The sequence below is a fragment of the Lepisma saccharinum genome, chromosome 7 (assembly GCF_977018435.1).
Source record: "Lepisma saccharinum chromosome 7, izLepSacc3.1, whole genome shotgun sequence".
NCBI classification, from domain to species: Eukaryota; Metazoa; Arthropoda; class Insecta; order Zygentoma; family Lepismatidae; genus Lepisma; species Lepisma saccharinum.
The window spans coordinates 39,160,930-39,180,396 of record NC_139235.1 but is presented as its reverse complement, the minus strand read 5'-3'; the positions used below and the strand labels follow the sequence as shown (position 1 = coordinate 39,180,396).

Genomic DNA, 19,467 nt, shown 5'->3' with positions numbered 1-19,467 from the left:
TGCGAGTGTTACGGAGAGAGATGCTGTAGAGTCAGGGTGGCCGAGCGGTCTAAGGCGCTGCGTTCAGGTCGCAGTCCGATCTTTAGGGCGTGGGTTCGAATCCCACTCCTGACATTTTTGCCACCTTAATCTTCTTCGTTTTCCTTTCAACAATTATACTCGGGAGTGTTACGGAGAGAGACGTTGTAGAGTCAGGGTGGCCGAGCGATCTAAGGCGCTGCGTTCAGGTCGCAGTCCGGTCTTCCGGGCGTGGGTTCGAATCCCACTCCTGACATTTTTGCCACCTTCATCTTCTACGTCTTCCTTTCAACAATTATACTTGCGAGTGTTACGGAGAGAGACGTTGTAGTCAGGGTGGCCGAGCGGTCTAAGGCGCTGCGTTCAAGTCGCAGTCCGGTCTTCCGGGCGTGGGTTCGAATACCACTCCTGACATTTTTGCCACCTTCATCTTCTACGTCTTCCTTTCAACAATTATACTTGCGAGTGTAACGGAGAGAGACGCTGTAGAGTCAGGATGTCCGAGCGGTCTAAGGCGCTGCGTTCAGGTCGCAGTCCAGTCTTCCGGGCGTGGTTTCGAATCCCACTCCTGACATTTGTGCCACCTTAATCTTCCTCGTCTTCCTTTCAACAATTATACTCGGGAGTGTTACGGAGAGAGACGCTGTAGAGTCAGGTTGGCCGAGCGGTCTAAGGCGCTGCGTTTAGGTCGCAGTCCGGTCTTCCGGGCGTGGGTTCGAATCCCACTCCTGACATTTTTGCCACCTTCATCTTCTACGTCTTCCTTTCAACAATTATACTTGCGAGTGTTACGGAGAGAGATGCTGTAGAGTCAGGATGCCCGAGCGGTCTAAGGCGCTGCGTTCAGGTCGCAGTCCGGTCTTCCGGGCGTGGGTTCGAATCCCACTCCTGACATTTTTGCCACCTTTATCTCCTACATTTTCCTTTCAACAATTATACTTGCGAGTGTTACGGAGAGAGACGCTGTAGAGTCAGGTTGGCCGAGCGGTCTAAGGCGCTGCGTTCAGGTCGCAATCCGGTCTTCCGGGCGTGGGTTCGAATCCCACTCCTGACATTTTTGCCACCTTAATCTTCTTCGTCTTCGTTTCAACAATTATACTCGGGAGTGTTACGGAGAGAGACGCTGTAGAGTCAGGATGTCCGAGCGGTCTAAGGCGCTGCGTTCAGGTCGCAGTCCAGTCTTCCGGGCGTGGGTTCGAATCCCACTCCTGACATTTTTGCCACCTTAATCTTCTTCGTCTTCCTTTCAACAATTGTACTTGCGACTGTTACGGAGAAAGACGCTGTAGAGTCAGGATGTCCGAGCGGTCTAAGGCGCTGCGTTCAGGTCGCAGTCCGGTCTTCCGGGCGTGGGTTCGAATCCCACTCCTGACATTTTTGCCACCTTCATCTTCTTCGTCTTCCTTTCAACAATTATACTCGGGAGTGTTACGGAGAGAGACGCTGTAGAGTCAGGGTGGCCGAGCGGTGTAAGGCGCTGCGTTCATGTCGCAGTCCGGTCTTCCGGGCGTGGGTTCGAATACCACTCCTGACATTTTTGCCACCTTCATCTTCTTCGTCTTCCTTTCAACAATTATACTCGGGAGTGTTACGGAGAGAGACGCTGTAGAGTCAGGGTGGCCGAGCGGTCTAAGGCGCTGCGTTTAGGTCGCAGTCCGGTCTTCCGGGCGTGGGTTCGAATCCCACTCCTGACATTTTTGCCACCTTCATTTTCGACGTCTTCTTTTCAACAATTATACTTGCGAGTGTTACGGAGAGAGATGCTGTAGAGTCAGGGTGGCCGAGCGGTCTAAGGCGCTGCGTTCAGGTCGCAGTCCGGTCTTCCGGGCGTGGGTTCGAATCCCACTCCTGACATTTTTGCCACCTTCATCTTCTTCGTCTTCCTTTCAACAATTATACTTGCGAGTGTTACGGAGAGAGACGCTGTAGAGTCAGGATTGCCGAGCGGTCTAAGGCGCTGCGTTCAGGTCGCAGTCCGGTCTTCCGGGCGTGGGTTCGAATACCTCTCCTCACATTTTTGCCACCTTCATCTTCTACGTCTTCCTTTCAACAATTATGCTTGCGAGTGTTACGGAGAGAGACGCTGTAGAGTCAGGATGTCCGAACGGTCTAAGGAGCTGCTTTCAGGTCGCAGTCCAGTCTTCCGGGCGTGGGTTCGAATCCCACTCCTGACATTTGTGCCACCTAAATCTTCTTCGTCTTCCTTTCAACAATTATACTCGGGAGTGTTACGGAGAGAGACGCTGTAGAGTCAGGGTGGCCGAGCGGTCTAAGGCGCTGCGTTCAGGTCGCAGTCCGGTCTTCCGGGCGTGGGTTCGAATCCCACTCCTGACATTTTTGCCACCTTAATCTTCTTCGTCTTCCTTTCAACAATTATACTCGGGAGTGTTCCGGAGAGAGACGGTGTAGAGTCAGGGTGGCCGTGCGGTCTAAGGCGCTGCGTTTAGGTCGCAGGCCGGTCTTCCGGGCGTTGGTTCGAATCCCACTCGTGACATTTTTGCCACCTTCATCTTCTACGTCTTCCTTTCAACAATTATACTTGCGAGTGTTACGGAGAGAGACGTTGTAGAGTCAGGTTGGCCGAGCGGTCTAAGGCGCTGCGTTCAGGTCGCAATCCGGTCTTCCGGGCGTGGGTTCGAAAATCACTCCTGACATTTTTGCCACCTTAATCTTCTTCGTCTTCCTTTCAACATTTATACTCGGGAGTGTTACGGAGAGAGACGCTGTAGAATCAGGATGGCCAAGCGGTCTAAGGCGCTGCGTTCAGGTCGCAGTCCGGTCTTCCGGGCGTGGGTTCGAATCCCACTCCTGACATTTTTGCCACCTTAATCTTCTTCGTCTTCCTTTCAACAATTGTACTTGCGACTGTTACGGAGAAAGACGCTGTGGAGTCAGGATGTCCGAGCGGTCTAAGGCGCTGCGTTTAGGTCGCAGTCCGGTCTTCCGGACGTGGGTTCGAATCCCACTCCTGACATTTTTGCCACCTTAACCTTCTTCGTCTTCCTTTCAACAATTATACTCGGGAGTGTTACGGAGAGAGACGCTGCAGAGTCAGGGTGGCCGAGCGGTCTAAGGCGCTGCGTTCAGGTCGCAGTCCGGTCTTCCGGGCGTGGGTTTGAATCCCACTCCTGACATTTTTGCCACCTTAAACTTCTTCGTCTTCCTTTCAACAATTACACTCGGGAGTGTTACGGAGATAGACGCTGTAGAGTCAGGATGTCCGAGCGGTCTAAGGCGCTGCGTTTAGGTCGCAGTCCGGTCTTCCGGGCGTGGGTTCGAATCCCACTCCTGACATTTTTGCCACCTTCATTTTCGACGTCTTCTTTTCAACAATTATACTTGCGAGTGTTACGGAGAGAGATGCTGTAGAGTCAGGGTGTCCGAGCGGTCTAAGGCGCTGCGTTCAGGTCGCAGTCCGGTCTTCCGGGCGTGGGTTCGAATCCCACTCCTGACATTTTTGCCACCTTAATCTTCTTCGTTTTCCTTTCAACAATTATACTCGGGAGTGTTACGGAGAGAGACGCTGTAGAGTCAGGTTGGCCGAGCGGTGTAAGGCGCTGCGTTCAGGTCGCAGTCCAGTCTTCCGGGCGTGGGTTCGAATCCCACTCCTGACATTTTTGCCACCTTCATCTTCTACGTCTTCCTTTCAACAATTATACTTGCGAGTGTTACGGAGAGAGACGCTGTAGAGTCAGGATTGCCGAGCGGTCTAAGGCGCTGCGTTCAGGTCGCAGTCCGGTCTTCCGGGCGTGGGTTCGAATACCTCTCCTGACATTTTTGCCACCTTCATCTTCTACGTCTTCCTTTCAAAAATTATGCTTGCGAGTGTTACGGAGAGAGACGCTGTAGAGTCAGGATGTCCGAACGGTCTAAGGAGCTGCTTTCAGGTCGCAGTCCAGTCTTCCGGGCGTGGGTTCGAATCCCACTCCTGACATTTGTGCCACCTAAATCTTCTTCGTCTTCCTTTCAACAATTATACTCGGGAGTGTTACGGAGAGAGACGCTGTAGAGTCAGGGTGGCCGAGCGGTCTAAGGCGCTGCGTTCAGGTCGCAGTCCGGTCTTCCGGGCGTGGGTTCGAATCCCACTCCTGACATTTTTGCCACCTTAATCTTCTTCGTCTTCCTTTCAACAATTATACTCGGGAGTGTTCCGGAGAGAGACGGTGTAGAGTCAGGGTGGCCGTGCGGTCTAAGGCGCTGCGTTTAGGTCGCAGGCCGGTCTTCCGGGCGTTGGTTCGAATCCCACTCCTGACATTTTTGCCACCTTCATCTTCTACGTCTTCCTTTCAACAATTATACTTGCGAGTGTTACGGAGAGAGACGTTGTAGAGTCAGGTTGGCCGAGCGGTCTAAGGCGCCGCGTTCAGGTCGCAATCCGGTCTTCCGGGCGTGGGTTCGAAAATCACTCCTGACATTTTTGCCACCTTAATCTTCTTCGTCTTCCTTTCAACATTTATACTCGGGAGTGTTACGGAGAGAGACGCTGTAGAGTCAGGATGGCCAAGCGGTCTAAGGCGCTGCGTTCAGGTCGCAGTCCGGTCTTCCGGGCGTGGGTTCGAATCCCACTCCTGACATTTTTGCCACCTTAATCTTCTTCGTCTTCCTTTCAACAATTGTACTTGCGACTGTTACGGAGAAAGACGCTGTGGAGTCAGGATGTCCGAGCGGTCTAAGGCGCTGCGTTTAGGTCGCAGTCCGGTCTTCCGGACGTGGGTTCGAATCCCACTCCTGACATTTTTGCCACCTTAACCTTCTTCGTCTTCCTTTCAAGAATTATACTCGGGAGTGTTACGGAGAGAGACGCTGTAGAGTCAGGGTGGCCGAGCGGTCTAAGGCGCTGCGTTCAGGTCGCAGTCCGGTCTTCCGGGCGTGGGTTTGAATCCCACTCCTGACATTTTTGCCACCTTAAACTTCTTCGTCTTCCTTTCAACAATTACACTCGGGAGTGTTACGGAGATAGACGCTGTAGAGTCAGGATGTCCGAGCGGTCTAAGGCGCTGCGTTTAGGTCGCAGTCCGGTCTTCCGGACGTGGGTTCGAATCCCACTCCTGACATTTGTGCCACCTTAATCTTCCTCGTCTTCCTTTCAACAATTATACTCGGGAGTGTTACGGAGAGAGACGCTGTAGAGTCAGGTTGGCCGAGCGGTCTAAGGCGCTGCGTTTAGGTCGCAGTCCGATCTTCCGGGCGTGGGTTCGAATCCCACTCCTGACATTTTTGCCACCTTCATCTTCTACGTCTTCCTTTCAACAATTATACTTGCGAGTGTTACGGAGAGAGATGCTGTAGAGTCAGGATGCCCGAGCGGTCTAAGGCGCTGCGTTCAGGTCGCAGTCCGGTCTTCCGGGCGTGGGTTCGAATCCCACTCCTGACATTTTTGCCACCTTCATCTCCTACGTTTTCCTTTCAACAATTATACTTGCGAGTGTTACGAAGAGAGACGCTGTAGAGTCAGGTGTGCCGAGCGGTCTAAGGCGCTGCGTTCAGGTCGCAATCCGGTCTTCCGGGCGTGGGTTCGAATCCCACTCCTGACATTTTTGCCACCTTAATCTTCTTCGTCTTCGTTTCAACAATTATACTCGGGAGTGTTACGGAGAGAGACGCTGTAGAGTCAGGATGTCCGAGCGGTCTAAGGCGCTGCGTTCAGGTCGCAGTCCGGTCTTCCGGGCGTGGGTTCGAATCCCACTCCTGACATTTTTGCCACCTTAATCTTCTTCGTCTTCCTTTCGACAATTGTACTTGCGACTGTTACGGAGAAAGACGCTGTAGAGTCAGGATGTCCGAGCGGTCTAAGGCGCTGCGTTCAGGTCGCAGTCCGGTCTTCCGGGCGTGGGTTCGAATCCCACTCCTGACATTTTTGCCACCTTCATCTTCTTAGTCTTCCTTTCAACAATTATACTCGGGAGTGTTACGGAGAGAGACGCTGTAGAGTCAGGGTGGCCGAGCGGTGTAAGGCGCTGCGTTCATGTCTCAGTCCGGTCTTCCGGGCGTGGGTTCGAATACCACTCCTGACATTTTTGCCACCTTCATCTTCTTCGTCTTCCTTTCAACAATTATACTCGGGAGTGTTACGGAGAGAGACGATGTAGAGTCATGGTGGCCGAGCGGTCTAAGGCGCTGCGTTTAGGTCGCAGTCCGGTCTTCCGGGCGTGGGTTCGAATCCCACTCCTGACATTTTTGCCACCTTCATTTTCGACGTCTTCTTTTCAACAATTATACTTGCGAGTGTTACGGAGAAAGATGCTGTAGAGTCAGGGTGGCCGAGCGGTCTAAGGCGCTGCGTTCAGGTCGCAGTCCGGTCTTCCGGGCGTGGGTTCGAATCCCACTCCTGACATTTTTGCCACCTTAAACTTCTTCGTCTTCCTTTCAACAATTATACTCGGGAGTGTTACGGAGAGAGACGCTGTAGAGTCAGGGTGGCCGAGCGGTCTAAGGCGCTGCGTTTAGGTCGCAGTCCGGTCTTGCGGGCGTGGGTTCGAATCCCACTCCTGACATTTTTGCCACCTTAATCTTCTTCGTCTTCCTTTCAACAATTATACTCGGGAGTGTTACGGAGAGAGACGCTGTAAAGTCAGGGTGGCCGAGCGGTCTAAGGCGCTGCGTTTAGGTCGCAGTCCGGTCTTCCGGGCGTGGGTTTGAATCCCACTCCAGACATATTTGCCACCTTCATCTTCTACGTCTTCCTTTCAACAATTATACTTGCGAGTGTTACGGAGAGAGACGCTGTAGATTCAGGATGTCCGAGCGGTCTAAGGCGCTGCGTTCAGTTCGCAGTCCGGTCTTCCGGGCGTGGGTTCGAATCCCACTCCTGACATTTTTGCCACCTTCATCTTCTACGTTTTCCTTTCAACAATTATACTTGCGAGTGTTACGGAGAGAGACGCTGTAGAGTCAGGATGGCCGAGCGCTCTAAGGCGCTGCGTTCAGGTCGCAGTCCGGTCTTCCGGGCGTGGGTTCGAATCCCACTCCTGACATTTTTGCCACCTTAATCTTCTTCGTCTTCCTTTCAACAATTGTACTTGCGACTGTTACGGAGAAATACGCTGTAGAGTCAGGATGGCCGAGCGGTCTAAGGTGCTGCGTTCAGGTCGCAGTCCGGTCTTCCGGGCGTGGGTTCGAATCCCACTCCTGACATTTTTGCCACCTTAAATTTCTTCGTCTTCCTTCCAACAATTGTACTTGCGACTGTTACGGAGAAAGACGCTGTGGAGTCAGGATGTCCGAGCGGTCTAAGGCGCTGCGTTTAGGTCGCAGTCCGGTCTTCCGGACGTGGGTTCGAATCCCACTCCTGACATTTTTGCCACCTTAACCTTCTTCGTCTTCCTTTCAACAATTATACTCGGGAGTGTTACGGAGAGAGACACTGTAGAGTCAGGGTGGCCGAGCGGTCTAAGGCGCTGCGTTCAGGTCGCAGTCCGGTCTTCCGGGCGTGGGTTTGAATCCCACTCCTGACATTTTTGCCACCTTAAACTTCTTCGTCTTCCTTTCAACAATTACACTCGGGAGTGTTACGGAGATAGACGCTGTAGAGTCAGGATGTCCGAGCGGTCTAAGGCGCTGCGTTTAGGTCGCAGTCCGGTCTTCCGGACGTGGGTTCGAATCCCACTCCTGACATTTGTGCCACCTTAATCTTCCTCGTCTTCCTTTCAACAATTATACTCGGGAGTGTTACGGAGAGAGACGCTGTAGAGTCAGGTTGGCCGAGCGGTCTAAGGCGCTGCGTTTAGGTCGCAGTCCGATCTTCCGGGCGTGGGTTCGAATCCCACTCCTGACATTTTTGCCACCTTCATCTTCTACGTCTTCCTTTCAACAATTATACTTGCGAGTGTTACGGAGAGAGATGCTGTAGAGTCAGGATGCCCGAGCGGTCTAAGGCGCTGCGTTCAGGTCGCAGTCCGGTCTTCCGGGCGTGGGTTCGAATCCCACTCCTGACATTTTTGCCACCTTCATCTCCTACGTTTTCCTTTCAACAATTATACTTGCGAGTGTTACGGAGAGAGACGCTGTAGAGTCAGGTGTGCCGAGCGGTCTAAGGCGCTGCGTTCAGGTCGCAATCCGGTCTTCCGGGCGTGTGTTCGAATCCCACTCCTGACATTTTTGCCACCTTAATCTTCTTCGTCTTCGTTTCAACAATTATACTCGGGAGTGTTACGGAGAGAGACGCTATAGAGTCAGGATGTCCGAGCGGTCTAAGGCGCTGCGTTCAGGTCGCAGTCCGGTCTTCCGGGCGTGGGTTCGAATCCCACTCCTGACATTTTTGCCACCTTAATCTTCTTCGTCTTCCTTTCAACAATTGTACTTGCGACTGTTACGGAGAAAGACGCTGTAGAGTCAGGATGTCCGAGCGGTCTAAGGCGCTGCGTTCAGGTCGCAGTCCGGTCTTCCGGGCGTGGGTTCGAATCCCACTCCTGACATTTTTGCCACCTTCATCTTCTTCGTCTTCCTTTCAACAATTATACTCGGGAGTGTTACGGAGAGAGACGCTGTAGAGTCAGGGTGGCCGAGCGGTGTAAGGCGCTGCGTTCATGTCTCAGTCCGGTCTTCCGGGCGTGGGTTCGAATACGACTCCTGACATTTTTGCCACCTTCATCTTCTTCGTCTTCCTTTCAACAATTATACTCGGGAGTGTTACGGAGAGAGACGCTGTAAAGTCAGGATGTCCGAGCGGTCTAAGGCGCTGCGTTCAGGTCGCAGTCCGGTCTTCCGGGCGTGGGTTCGAATACCACTCCTGACATTTTTGCCACCTTCATTTTCGACGTCTTCCTTTCAACAGTTAATCTTGCGAGTGTTACGGAGAGAGACGCTGTAGATTCAGGATGTCCGAGCGGTCTAAGACGCTGCGTTCAGGTCGCAGTCCGGTCTTCCGGGCGTGGGTTCGAATCCCACTCCTGACATTTTTGCCACCTTCATCTTCTACGTCTTCCTTTCAACAATTATACTTGCGAGTGTTACGGAGAGAGACGCTGTAGAGTCAGGGTGGTCGAGCGGTCTAAGGCGCTGCTTTCAGGTCGCAGTCCGGTCTTCCGGGCGTGGGTTCGAATCCCACTCCTGACATTTTTGCCACCTTAATCTTCTTCGTCTTCCTTTCAACAATTATACTCGGGAGTGTTACGGAGAGAGACGCTGTAGAGTCAGGGTAGCCGAGCGGTCTAAGGCGCTGCGTTTAGGTCGCAGTCCGGTCTTGCGGGCGAGGGTTCGAATACCACTCCTGACATTTTTGCCACCTTAATCTTCTTCGTCTTCCTTTCAACAATTATACTCGGGAGTGTTACGGAGAGAGACGCTGTAAAGTCAGGGTGGCCGAGCGGTCTAAGGCGCTGCGTTTAGGTCGCAGTCCGGTCTTCCGGGCGTGGGTTTGAATCCCACTCCTGACATATTTGCCACCTTCATCTTCTACGTCTTCCTTTCAACAATTATACTTGCGCGTGTTACGGAGAGAGACGCTGTAGTTTCAGGATGTCCGAGCGGTCTAAGGCGCTGCGTTCAGTTCGCAGTCCGGTCTTCCGGGCGTGGGTTCGAATCCCACTCCTGACATTTTTGCCACCTTCATCTTCTACGTTTTCCTTTCAACAATTATACTTGCGAGTGTTACGGAGAGAGACGCTGTAGAGTCAGGGTGGCCGAGCGGTCTAAGGCGCTGCGTTCAGGTCGCAGTCCGGTCTTCCGGGCGTGGGTTCGAATCCCACTCCTGACATTTTTGCCACCTTAATCTTCTTCGTCTTCCTTTCAACAATTGTACTTGCGACTGTTACGGAGAAATACGCTGTAGAGTCAGGATGGCCGAGCGGTCTAAGGTGCTGCGTTCAGGTCGCAGTCCGGTCTTCCGGGCGTGGGTTCGAATCCCACTCCTGACATTTTTGCCACCTTAAACTTCTTCGTCTTCCTTCCAACAATTGTACTTGCGACTGTTACGGAGAAAGACGCTGTAGAGTCAGGATGGCCGAGCGGTCTAAGGCGCTGCGTTCAGTCCCCCCCCCCCACATTTTACCACTTTTACCCCTGCACTATGTAAACTGTCTTGCCCCCTAGTTTTGGAACCGAATCGCCACCACTGAGTGTCTGGCATTGTCCTTGTGTGGGATCGGCGGGAGAGAGCTGCGTCAGTCAGTGTTGACACTCCATTTTTAAACTTTCTGCATCAGTCATAAATCTGCTAAACCGATACACAGGATTGCCCACGCTCCCTCTTCATCCTCTGATGGATGTTAGTTTTTTTTCACCCTCATTACCCAAAAAAGCTGATAAAAACCTACTCAAAATTTGAAAGGAAGCTGTTGCAAAGATATTAAATTTTCTTGGGTATTATATTACCATGAGAGATTGTGACGCATTTCACTACTCTCAAAGCTGATTAACGACTATCTTGCTGTAACGAACGGGGAACAAAACCCATAATAATCCGTGGCTCGACAGCCCTTGAAGGACTTTGGCCTATCTCCCGATTGCTATTCTCCCTTTCACAATCCTATCTTGAGGTGTGGAGATCCTCAGCCGGTAATGGGGTGACGTGAGGTCAGCACTTCGAATCCTCAGCCATTTTAGGAGATTTTCCTGATCGGGTTACGCTACTCACTCGCAGCTCCCCAATTTCCTCACGATGGTGGGTTGCCACCGGTCCTATACACAGACCGTAAACTCATAGACTAAACCCAAGTGAACTCGAACCCATATCGTCCTGCAGTGGGAATCCAAAGCACAGCGCCTTAGACCGCACGGCCACATAGGAAGAGGACGTCAGGGTAAGTGAGTTCACGAAATTACAATAGATAGATGAAGAAATCAGATCACACTGTGAACATAAATCTTTTACAGTGCCTTTACAAGTTCACCGATTTTCATAATGGTAACCGCAGATTACAGTGTCTGGCCAACGCTTACCTTCTTTGCTGTGGGGGAATATTAATGGACATACGTAAATCTAGCATTGTCTTGCCTTATTTATGAATAAGATTACAACGCATATGCTTTCATTTCTTCTAGGTGCACTGTCCTTTATCACCTTCTCGTCCTTACTGCCATGCTTCATGTAGTCCCTGGCTGGTGGCCGTTCGAAGACAAGTCTACCGACATATGCAACCCTGCCAATGAGTTTCATTGTGATTGTCCTGAAGACATGGCATCGTCAGCCTTCGAAGGAATTGACTGTTCTTTCCAGAATATAAGCGGACAACTTCCGCAACCACTCCTTCTGCCCGTAGCACTTCGAAAGATAGACTTGAGTCGCAACGAGATAACGGCTCTCGTCGAAAACCAATTCGGAGGCAACGGAAGTGAGACTTTGGAAGAGTTGTTCCTTTGCAGGAACAATATATCTGCACTAGCTTCTACTGGTCTCTCAGAACTCTGGAACTTGAAAAGGCTCGATCTTAGTCGTAACAAGATTACCACAATTCCTGATGACTTCCTCAGTAATTCAAGCCTTTTGGAAGTTCTAGATGTCAGCTTCAACAAGCTCACCGAAGTAAGCAGCAATCTCTTTTCCACAGTACCACATCTTCAGACACTAGTGCTGGGTTTCAACCCAATAGGGAGCTTTCTTAGTAGTGCACCTGATGCATTTTCAGAACTGCACGACCTGAAGACACTTAACTTGCAGAACGTCAGCATTTATGATGTTCCCAAGAACTTATTTGCAGACATGACCTTAGAAGTTCTGTTCTTGTCAGACAATCCTTTGGTTACGGTTCCGACAGACGCATTGGCTACAGTTGGAGTAACTTTAGACAAGCTTGACCTAAGCGGAACATCAATCGCTCAATTGACTTCTAACTCCTTCTACAACCTTATACAGTTGAAGACGTGTGTACTGAATCGCATATATCTGCTTGAACATATTCAAGAGGCAGCCTTTGCTGACATGATAAACTTGGATACGATTGAACTGGAGAACAACTTCTTGCTTACAAGAATCAACAAGGATGCATTCGGTGATTCGTGTCGTCCTCGGCACGTGTCATTCTACCAGAGTGGACTCCACAGGTTGGACTCAATACTACTGGACTGGGATACCGTCGAGGAGCTCAATCTTCAGGGATGTCCTTGGGCGTGTGACTGTGATCTGGCTTGGATGAAGCAGATAAACATCTCGAAAGATCTGAGAGCAAATGTGAGGTAAGTGCCATTCTGCTTTTAAGTTCATGCAATTTCAAGATTCTTCCGTTCATAGGTTTCATCTTCCATATTACGTAACTCTTTCTTCCCATAAAGTCATTCCATTCTCCCTGGGTTTCGTTTATCTTCCACCATGTATCCCTTTCCTTGTCCTTTACTCTCAAGACATGCCCTATCCAGTTCCATTTCTTTTCTCTCACTTTTGGAATCTGTAATGTACAGCTGTATATGCCAAAAAACCAGACTAAAATCCCAGTCGAGCCTGCGTTTTTGCTTCAATTTCAAAGACATTTTCTTGTTTCAAATTATTTTTTATAGTATTAATAGCACATAATACCTTTACGTAATACTAATAGCAACAAACATCGAGACACATTTGCATATACTATCCATTGTTCGTTTACAAATCTTTGCATCTATAGTTCTGCACTCGGAGTCAGGTTTACTTGTACAGTATTGTAACCTTACACCGTTCTTACTTTCACTGTCTGCACTCGGAAAGAAAGGAAAACGAGAAAAAAGTCAATAGATTAAGATACAAGCGAAGGAAATTCAACATGTAGTGTGAGGTTTCTTGTAGAACGTAATAATAAATAATAATTAAAATGAGCACGATACATAATAAAGTGCGCAGAAATAATTTGGAATCATGTAATGAATGGCAACGCACCTTCGAACGGCAAGTTCGCCAGACTAAAGCACAAAAATATAGTTCCTTACTTAAGGCACATTACAACATATACAGTGCATAGATATTTATTTCATGTTAGATAGTGAAAGATCTGTTGCAATTAAGAGTTTTCGGTACGATTATTTTGTTGCAAGTCAAAGTGAAAAATTTGTTAAGCTAATACTAAACGTTTGATTCCTCGTGCAAGTTGTTCAGCGAAAGACCATCTTGAGGATCAGGCCACAGCGCTCAGTCAAGACGTCATCATCTGGAGGCGATCGTCTTAACGCTGTAAACCCCATGTCGTAATTTTACCATAGAGAATTAAGGTATATCTATTAATTTTATGAAGCTAAATTTTGACATTTACCCTCCCGACGAATATAGTTAGAAAAAAAGTATAATATTGAATATTTACACCAAAATTTTCATTCAGGAAGTCATTATGGCCACCACAAAAAATTCTACCATAGCACAAAGAAAGAGTTGAAAACCGTTATAAACTTCCTGGAGGAAAAATTTAAACATTGTATATCTTTGAAAAATATTATCTGAAATATTTGTCAGCTACAGTAAAACTCGTAACCGCTTTTGTATGAACTTTTGTATGTAAAAAATCAATTGATTAAATCAACCCCTCCCCCCATGTTAGGTTGACCGTAAACTTTCCAAGTTACCTAATCAATTAAATTGTCTTTAACTTTACCCAAAATTAATCAACTAGATAATGTAGATATTCTGTGTAGCTATACAATCACAATACAAAAACTTAATTTCCACAACCTTTCAGCAAAAGCGAAAGAAATTGGTACAAGGGCAATGTTACATTTCTGTGAATAAAGACTAAACCTAAATCATTTGTTATATTGTAATTTCGATCCTATTGACTTTATTGAACGAAAGGTAATAACCAAATTGAATCTTTTCATTGTCGTTAGTAAGATCTGTGATAATAACTTAAGAGTTTCAACATTTTCATTGAAAAAGGCATATTAATATTTCGATCTTAGCGTTCACTTGAGAAATAAACCTTTGTAATATTTCCTTACACTGTTCTTACACTCTGTCAATAAAATCGTGAAGAATGTTAATAAATTATGAAACAATAAACATTATCACTGATTTAATAATCGAAGTTGCGAACATTGAAGCTTCACAAAGACAAAAATATAAAAAGCAGTTCATATGAAACAGTTTTATAACATTTAATACATTTGTAGTTCATATTAACATAGCTAGGTAACAAAATGCTTTCTGTGTGAAGACATTTGTATTTGAAACATAACTAATATATTCTTGGATAATTTTACACACTAATATTTCATCGAAGTTCTTGTTACACATAGGACCCTTGTGTTTGAATGCACAACATATCTTCCATTAGCCTCCGATTAGCATAAAGAAACATAAAGCGGGATAAAATAAGAATGTAAATGTACACATGTATCAACTTTGCCCCGTTGTATAACTTTCTTTCATTAAGCATATTCCGAAACTAAAAATTTGTGTAAAAAATATGAATTTTTTATCGAATGCTTGCATAAAATTTGCAGTAACAAACTGCTTTGGTAGACACGAACGTAATATTTTAAACGTTGACTAAATCTTGAAACAAATTAATTTGCAATCATAAGCAATAATCTTAATTAACCAACGTTTGTAATTCAGGGTAAACTATTTAATATGTTTAAGAAAAATTGTTGACGAAATAAAACATGACCACATTTAAGAGTATATTAGATGCCTATTCCGGACGCATGAAATATTTACATCATGAAATATTACTCTAATTTATTTATGAGTATAAAACCTTTGTTACTTGCATCTTTTCGTAGGAACCGAATCACATGGAATTGTCCTAAACATTTCTAATTTTCGGCAACATCTTGAAGAAATGTAAACGTTACTCTTGCCTTTTTCATCATAATTGCTTCTGCAATTGATCACACAACACTTATACACCATACCTCTTGCACATTTAAACATATTTATACGTCATGTAAATTCGATTACAGTTCTTAAATTTGCATTTCAATTCAGTATTCACTAAAAAGGTCCAACATTGATTCCGAAGAAGCAAATCAAATATGACGCTTAGTCACGTGCCCGGAGCAAGCCGTGAGGCATTCAGATAGAGAAGGTAATGTTCAGCGTCCACGTCAGACCTTGCGGAGCCTTATCCGGTGCTGCCATCTCGCAGTTGAGCGAGGAATCATTTGCAAATGAACCTCCCTTCATTTGCCATTCGCGATTAAAATTAACCGATATGCCATCTGGTGGGATTTCCAGGAAGTACTCTAAGTAGGATACGTTGTGTTGAAGTCGTTTAAAGCAAGGGGAATATGCGAGAGAGAAAGGTCTGCTGTTCAGGGTTTCTTTTTCTCTAAATCGTTTTATGGGTCAGAACAAACTAAAAGTTTTCATGTGTTTCCACCCCATGGAATCAACAAAATGAAATTTGTTAATAAATCAGGGAAAACGTAATTGACAGAATATTGGTACGAGGAATATAACACTGTATTTCGGCATGGAAATTACGAAGAATGCACGAGTCTGCTTACTTTATTTTTCGAGAGATAAATATATATTACCATGAAAGTAAAGTTTTAAATTGTACTTTATAAATAAAGCTCTTTTTTTCGAAAAATCATGAAGCGTCTTGCCCATTGCGTCCATGTATTACTGGTATTACGTATGTCTGAAATTTGGAACAGGTGAAGGTCGATTAAGAGAGAAGATGAAAATAGTTTGAGAATGAATTAATGTCAAATGTAACCAGAAAAAAAGGTGGACACGCTAATGTTACTGTTTCATTCAGTACGATGTCCTTTTTCAGTGAGTATAGCCTGGTCATGAAATCGTGAATATTATTATTAAACCAGCCTTTCTCTTTCGAGAAAGAACTGCAACGATATGTTTGCAATTTTCTCCTGTCCCAGCTTTTCAAGTACAGGTCAATTTCAATTCCTTTATTTTCAAATATTTTCCGAGAACCCCAGTTACAACATGACGTGCAGATGATACAGCACTGCTTTGGACAACCAGTGCGTATACATAGTTTCGTCTGCATTTCCCGTGTTATTTTTGCCTATCATAATTAAATGCTTCGTTCTCAGTACAGCTTCACGTTTGTTAGAGTACCTGGAATTCACATCGTATTCGCAATATTTAAAAATAATGCGTAATTTAAACGTTTTCTACCATACCAGTCATTACAACACGCTGCTATTTTGTACTACTGCTGAATGTAAACAAAGATTTCTCCTACTTAGAGCGGCCATATTGGAAGCGACACTAGCGCTCAGGTGGTAATTTTAATCGCGAATTGTTTCAAAGTAGCAGCTACTTTTTTCAAATAATGGTGGAACTGTAGCCAGTTCCTTTTTCAAATGAGTACATCTAAATGCATGACAGTTACTTTCTTTAAGTAGAATCTAAATAGTAATGAAATTATGCTCAAAATTATGATTTGTAAAATGAAATATATATTTTAAAAAATGTTAATTTAATTTTTTATGTATATTTGTCATAACTTCTTCAAGTACTATAAAATTTTCTTCCCTATTTTTATATTTAAATGCATGAAAATTTAGTGTTACGTTTAGATTGTCATCAGTGAAGAAAAAAACGATTCCTTTCAGTTCATTCATGCAACAGGTATTAAAGGTTATAGCTTATCTATCTAGGAGTAACCTGCAGTTACTTTTTAGAGTAACGGTGACTGTAACCCAGTTACAGTTAAAAAGGAGTAACTGTAACCTGAGTTACTTCTTGAGCATAACAGCTATAACCGTAACTGTATTACCTTTTTAAAAAGTAACCAGGCGAGTCGCGTGATAATGTTCGCATGAGCACGTGAACACTCATATTAAATGCACATACACACATATGTATATTCAGTCGAGAAAATACTTTGTTTGATGTTCGAGTTTATACGAGTACACACAATTTACTCTGACACGAATTCTTTCACGTCTGATAACTTTTCTAAATAGTTGGTAACACTCCCACGGTGTTCCACGGAGGGCTTTGAACACAATTGCTGTGTATGTTGCATAAAACTGACAGCTACGTATACCCCGAAGATGTTCACTTCGCTGTGCGAACGCTAATGCAAGCGGCAATACTTCTTACATTCGGCACCAGAGTGCAGCATATACAAGGCATGTCCAGAGGGACTCGAAAAGGTCTTTCAATGCTGAATGAATGTCATTGGTTAACATATGATCCGTGTATTAAAAAGTAGATTGCGAAGTATGGTAGTCTTACGTTGGACATACCTGAGATTGTATGTTATACAAATTAGTTTGGTCTAGCCATTACTAATTATAAATAACGTAATTAAAAGGGTGTTAGTTGTATAAACATATCTTGCATTACTTCAAATATAGCGTGATTGTGGGGGAAATTGTTGAAAATAAGTTGAACTGTTATTCTCACTTTATCAATTGAAGATGGAGTTACAAGGGAAAGGAGTAAATCTGCATTCAGTATAAAGATTTTATTGTGAACACCCGTATGTGAAGGTAACATTCCAATAACTAGTATTAACTCTTCAAATACAGCATGCAGTAGGGGAGAGCGGGGTCAATTGTAACAATTTTGACAAATGATGCATTTCCTATGAAACTATTTATCTTTGCAGCGTGAAAATCGGCATGGAAACACTACAATATGTTGTTATTGATATTATGCAGTCACGATCCCGCCATATATAATATGCTTATCATAATTAATGTTTTAAAAGTGTGTGACAAATGTTACAATTGACCCTTGCTCGGGGGCAAATGTAACACACTACAGGGGCAAATGTAACATACTAACATTTACCAGAAATACAATTTATTTTTTTGCTGGAAATAACATGTACCCTTACACAATGATTAAGAATTAGCTAACTGTGCTTTTGTTAGTAAGTAGGCTAATCGAACCATACCAGGTCCCAAACACTGTTTCTAACAAAGATATATCTGATCATTCTGACTGACAGTTATGACAAATGTAAAAGCTGTCTCCTCTGGTGCATTTCTCATGTGACCAGTTGTCACAAGTTAAGCACTGCACCCATTGCTCACCAGATGCACTATTGGACCACTTTTCAAGGCAAATTAAGCAAAAACATTCGTCGCCTTCAGAGCTGCTTTCCTGACACCTTCTTGCGCTTCTGCTTGCAGTTCTCTTCTTTTTTGATTGACGACTGTCACTTCTGTCGAACAGCCTCTTTTTCCCTTTGTTGTTTTCTTGTCTCGATCTTTGCTGTGCCATAAGTAGTTCTTTCTAAGGTGTATCTGTCCATATAGCACTTTTCTTTCTTTTCCTTCGAGGTGCTGATTCTTTAGGTTCTGCATGAGGCAGAGGTCGAATGTCAGCCGGAGAAACAGCTGTTGAGGTGGACGGAAGAGGTTCATTCCAAGGGTTGCATTGCTCTTTGTTGTGGGTACAACTAGTTTCTTCCAAGTTACTTGATTGTTCTGTTTCATCGACATTGTAGATGTCTTGAGGTTCGAATTGATATTGCTCCAAAACCTTCCATAGGTTTTCAATTTTTTTTAACATTCTCTTTATTAAAGTTCATAGCACGCGCTAAGGACGTTGACTCTGGGGTCTTTCTTGCTAAAATAGGATTTCTCTTTATAAATGCGGTAAACCAGTCTGCACCAGCCATTTGACGATCTTCCCAGGACTCTGTAAAATTACACTGATTTTGGTTTGTATATTGGTAGGCTAGCTGTCTGACTTCTTTTGGGGTGAGTCCATAAAATATATTTGCACATGTCTTTATATACTCAGTTAACTGGGTCTCCATGTAGGCAGAGAACACTTTATTGTGTGGTTTATAACCCATAACAGGATTCCCTTTTTCTTGTCTCTTCTTAACAAAACGGGTCAATGTCACATGACAAATATTGTGCGCTTTTGCTGCGTGTCGGATTGAAACATTGCTTTCCAAAACTAACTTTGCAGCTTCTTCCATCTTATCTTGTGAAGGGCCTCGTTCGGTAGTTCTTTTTCTGTCTCTCACCATTCTGAAACATACAGAATGTAATAATTCAGGTTGGTTGAACAATGTTTTTTATTACAATGCAAGTGAATATTTTACATAAGAAATGCATAAGGGGCAATTGTAACAGTGTTACAACTGCCCCGGTTACATTTGTTACATTTACCCCATCCTGACGCCATATTGTTTGCTGGCTTGCAGCTACTAACCCCGACACCAGAAATTGATCACAACTATCTTAACAAATACATCAAATATTGTGTATTGCGATGATATATACAAACCTTGATCAGACGACATCGCGAAATCACTATTAAAAAATAAAAAGGAACCTTATGTTTTTACTTACGTGTTGAAAATTTGAAAAACTCCCAATAATAGCCGAAACAATCGCTACGTAAGCACCACCGCCACATGAGTCACTCCCAACTGACGTCTCCTTTCTACAGGTTTGAATAGTTTTAAAAAATACCTCACGAGAGCAGCACAGTAGCGATTGTTACATTTGCCCCGTGTTACAATTGACCCCGCTCTCCCCTACCTATTAATATTCAAATACACATAGAACTCGAATACATAAAGTCAAGTTTGATGCAACTTTGGTGTATCCATTGTCACAATTAAACATGTAATTTTGGGTTGTTTGAAATTATCGTGCCTAATCTGT

The 19,467-nt window shown here is 45.3% G+C and overlaps 1 protein-coding gene and 41 non-coding genes across 42 annotated transcripts in view; all 42 read left to right on the top strand.

Moving 5' to 3' along the window:
* The window catches only part of LOC145990201 (uncharacterized), a 135,131-nt gene that overhangs the window by 110,753 nt on the left and 4,911 nt on the right, over window positions 1-19,467 (top strand). The window contains exon 2 of the mRNA XM_083125864.1: window positions 10,999-12,129. Within this exon, the coding sequence (XP_082981990.1) occupies window positions 10,999-12,129 (1,131 nt within the window). The remainder of the gene's footprint in view (window positions 1-10,998; window positions 12,130-19,467) is intronic.
* TRNAL-CAG (transfer RNA leucine (anticodon CAG)) lies at window positions 31-114 on the top strand. Its single transcript has one exon. It is a non-coding gene; the product is annotated as a tRNA-Leu (tRNA).
* TRNAL-CAG (transfer RNA leucine (anticodon CAG)) lies at window positions 191-274 on the top strand. The gene has a single exon. It is a non-coding gene; the product is annotated as a tRNA-Leu (tRNA).
* Window positions 349-432, top strand: TRNAL-CAA (transfer RNA leucine (anticodon CAA)). The gene has a single exon. It is a non-coding gene; the product is annotated as a tRNA-Leu (tRNA).
* TRNAL-UAG (transfer RNA leucine (anticodon UAG)) lies at window positions 669-752 on the top strand. Its single transcript has one exon. It is a non-coding gene; the product is annotated as a tRNA-Leu (tRNA).
* TRNAL-CAG (transfer RNA leucine (anticodon CAG)) lies at window positions 829-912 on the top strand. The gene has a single exon. It is a non-coding gene; the product is annotated as a tRNA-Leu (tRNA).
* Window positions 1,309-1,392, top strand: TRNAL-CAG (transfer RNA leucine (anticodon CAG)). The gene has a single exon. It is a non-coding gene; the product is annotated as a tRNA-Leu (tRNA).
* On the top strand, window positions 1,469-1,552 carry TRNAM-CAU (transfer RNA methionine (anticodon CAU)). Its single transcript has one exon. It is a non-coding gene; the product is annotated as a tRNA-Met (tRNA).
* On the top strand, window positions 1,629-1,712 carry TRNAL-UAG (transfer RNA leucine (anticodon UAG)). Its single transcript has one exon. It is a non-coding gene; the product is annotated as a tRNA-Leu (tRNA).
* TRNAL-CAG (transfer RNA leucine (anticodon CAG)) lies at window positions 1,789-1,872 on the top strand. Its single transcript has one exon. It is a non-coding gene; the product is annotated as a tRNA-Leu (tRNA).
* Window positions 2,269-2,352, top strand: TRNAL-CAG (transfer RNA leucine (anticodon CAG)). The gene has a single exon. It is a non-coding gene; the product is annotated as a tRNA-Leu (tRNA).
* On the top strand, window positions 2,749-2,832 carry TRNAL-CAG (transfer RNA leucine (anticodon CAG)). The gene has a single exon. It is a non-coding gene; the product is annotated as a tRNA-Leu (tRNA).
* Window positions 2,909-2,992, top strand: TRNAL-UAG (transfer RNA leucine (anticodon UAG)). The gene has a single exon. It is a non-coding gene; the product is annotated as a tRNA-Leu (tRNA).
* Window positions 3,069-3,152, top strand: TRNAL-CAG (transfer RNA leucine (anticodon CAG)). The gene has a single exon. It is a non-coding gene; the product is annotated as a tRNA-Leu (tRNA).
* Window positions 3,229-3,312, top strand: TRNAL-UAG (transfer RNA leucine (anticodon UAG)). Its single transcript has one exon. It is a non-coding gene; the product is annotated as a tRNA-Leu (tRNA).
* TRNAL-CAG (transfer RNA leucine (anticodon CAG)) lies at window positions 3,389-3,472 on the top strand. Its single transcript has one exon. It is a non-coding gene; the product is annotated as a tRNA-Leu (tRNA).
* On the top strand, window positions 4,029-4,112 carry TRNAL-CAG (transfer RNA leucine (anticodon CAG)). The gene has a single exon. It is a non-coding gene; the product is annotated as a tRNA-Leu (tRNA).
* On the top strand, window positions 4,189-4,272 carry TRNAL-UAG (transfer RNA leucine (anticodon UAG)). The gene has a single exon. It is a non-coding gene; the product is annotated as a tRNA-Leu (tRNA).
* On the top strand, window positions 4,509-4,592 carry TRNAL-CAG (transfer RNA leucine (anticodon CAG)). The gene has a single exon. It is a non-coding gene; the product is annotated as a tRNA-Leu (tRNA).
* On the top strand, window positions 4,669-4,752 carry TRNAL-UAG (transfer RNA leucine (anticodon UAG)). The gene has a single exon. It is a non-coding gene; the product is annotated as a tRNA-Leu (tRNA).
* Window positions 4,829-4,912, top strand: TRNAL-CAG (transfer RNA leucine (anticodon CAG)). Its single transcript has one exon. It is a non-coding gene; the product is annotated as a tRNA-Leu (tRNA).
* On the top strand, window positions 4,989-5,072 carry TRNAL-UAG (transfer RNA leucine (anticodon UAG)). Its single transcript has one exon. It is a non-coding gene; the product is annotated as a tRNA-Leu (tRNA).
* On the top strand, window positions 5,149-5,232 carry TRNAL-UAG (transfer RNA leucine (anticodon UAG)). The gene has a single exon. It is a non-coding gene; the product is annotated as a tRNA-Leu (tRNA).
* Window positions 5,309-5,392, top strand: TRNAL-CAG (transfer RNA leucine (anticodon CAG)). The gene has a single exon. It is a non-coding gene; the product is annotated as a tRNA-Leu (tRNA).
* TRNAL-CAG (transfer RNA leucine (anticodon CAG)) lies at window positions 5,629-5,712 on the top strand. The gene has a single exon. It is a non-coding gene; the product is annotated as a tRNA-Leu (tRNA).
* TRNAL-CAG (transfer RNA leucine (anticodon CAG)) lies at window positions 5,789-5,872 on the top strand. Its single transcript has one exon. It is a non-coding gene; the product is annotated as a tRNA-Leu (tRNA).
* On the top strand, window positions 6,109-6,192 carry TRNAL-UAG (transfer RNA leucine (anticodon UAG)). Its single transcript has one exon. It is a non-coding gene; the product is annotated as a tRNA-Leu (tRNA).
* TRNAL-CAG (transfer RNA leucine (anticodon CAG)) lies at window positions 6,269-6,352 on the top strand. The gene has a single exon. It is a non-coding gene; the product is annotated as a tRNA-Leu (tRNA).
* On the top strand, window positions 6,429-6,512 carry TRNAL-UAG (transfer RNA leucine (anticodon UAG)). The gene has a single exon. It is a non-coding gene; the product is annotated as a tRNA-Leu (tRNA).
* Window positions 6,589-6,672, top strand: TRNAL-UAG (transfer RNA leucine (anticodon UAG)). The gene has a single exon. It is a non-coding gene; the product is annotated as a tRNA-Leu (tRNA).
* Window positions 6,909-6,992, top strand: TRNAL-CAG (transfer RNA leucine (anticodon CAG)). Its single transcript has one exon. It is a non-coding gene; the product is annotated as a tRNA-Leu (tRNA).
* Window positions 7,069-7,152, top strand: TRNAL-CAG (transfer RNA leucine (anticodon CAG)). Its single transcript has one exon. It is a non-coding gene; the product is annotated as a tRNA-Leu (tRNA).
* On the top strand, window positions 7,229-7,312 carry TRNAL-UAG (transfer RNA leucine (anticodon UAG)). Its single transcript has one exon. It is a non-coding gene; the product is annotated as a tRNA-Leu (tRNA).
* Window positions 7,389-7,472, top strand: TRNAL-CAG (transfer RNA leucine (anticodon CAG)). Its single transcript has one exon. It is a non-coding gene; the product is annotated as a tRNA-Leu (tRNA).
* TRNAL-UAG (transfer RNA leucine (anticodon UAG)) lies at window positions 7,549-7,632 on the top strand. Its single transcript has one exon. It is a non-coding gene; the product is annotated as a tRNA-Leu (tRNA).
* On the top strand, window positions 7,709-7,792 carry TRNAL-UAG (transfer RNA leucine (anticodon UAG)). Its single transcript has one exon. It is a non-coding gene; the product is annotated as a tRNA-Leu (tRNA).
* TRNAL-CAG (transfer RNA leucine (anticodon CAG)) lies at window positions 7,869-7,952 on the top strand. The gene has a single exon. It is a non-coding gene; the product is annotated as a tRNA-Leu (tRNA).
* On the top strand, window positions 8,189-8,272 carry TRNAL-CAG (transfer RNA leucine (anticodon CAG)). Its single transcript has one exon. It is a non-coding gene; the product is annotated as a tRNA-Leu (tRNA).
* On the top strand, window positions 8,349-8,432 carry TRNAL-CAG (transfer RNA leucine (anticodon CAG)). Its single transcript has one exon. It is a non-coding gene; the product is annotated as a tRNA-Leu (tRNA).
* On the top strand, window positions 9,309-9,392 carry TRNAL-UAG (transfer RNA leucine (anticodon UAG)). The gene has a single exon. It is a non-coding gene; the product is annotated as a tRNA-Leu (tRNA).
* On the top strand, window positions 9,629-9,712 carry TRNAL-CAG (transfer RNA leucine (anticodon CAG)). The gene has a single exon. It is a non-coding gene; the product is annotated as a tRNA-Leu (tRNA).
* TRNAL-CAG (transfer RNA leucine (anticodon CAG)) lies at window positions 9,789-9,872 on the top strand. The gene has a single exon. It is a non-coding gene; the product is annotated as a tRNA-Leu (tRNA).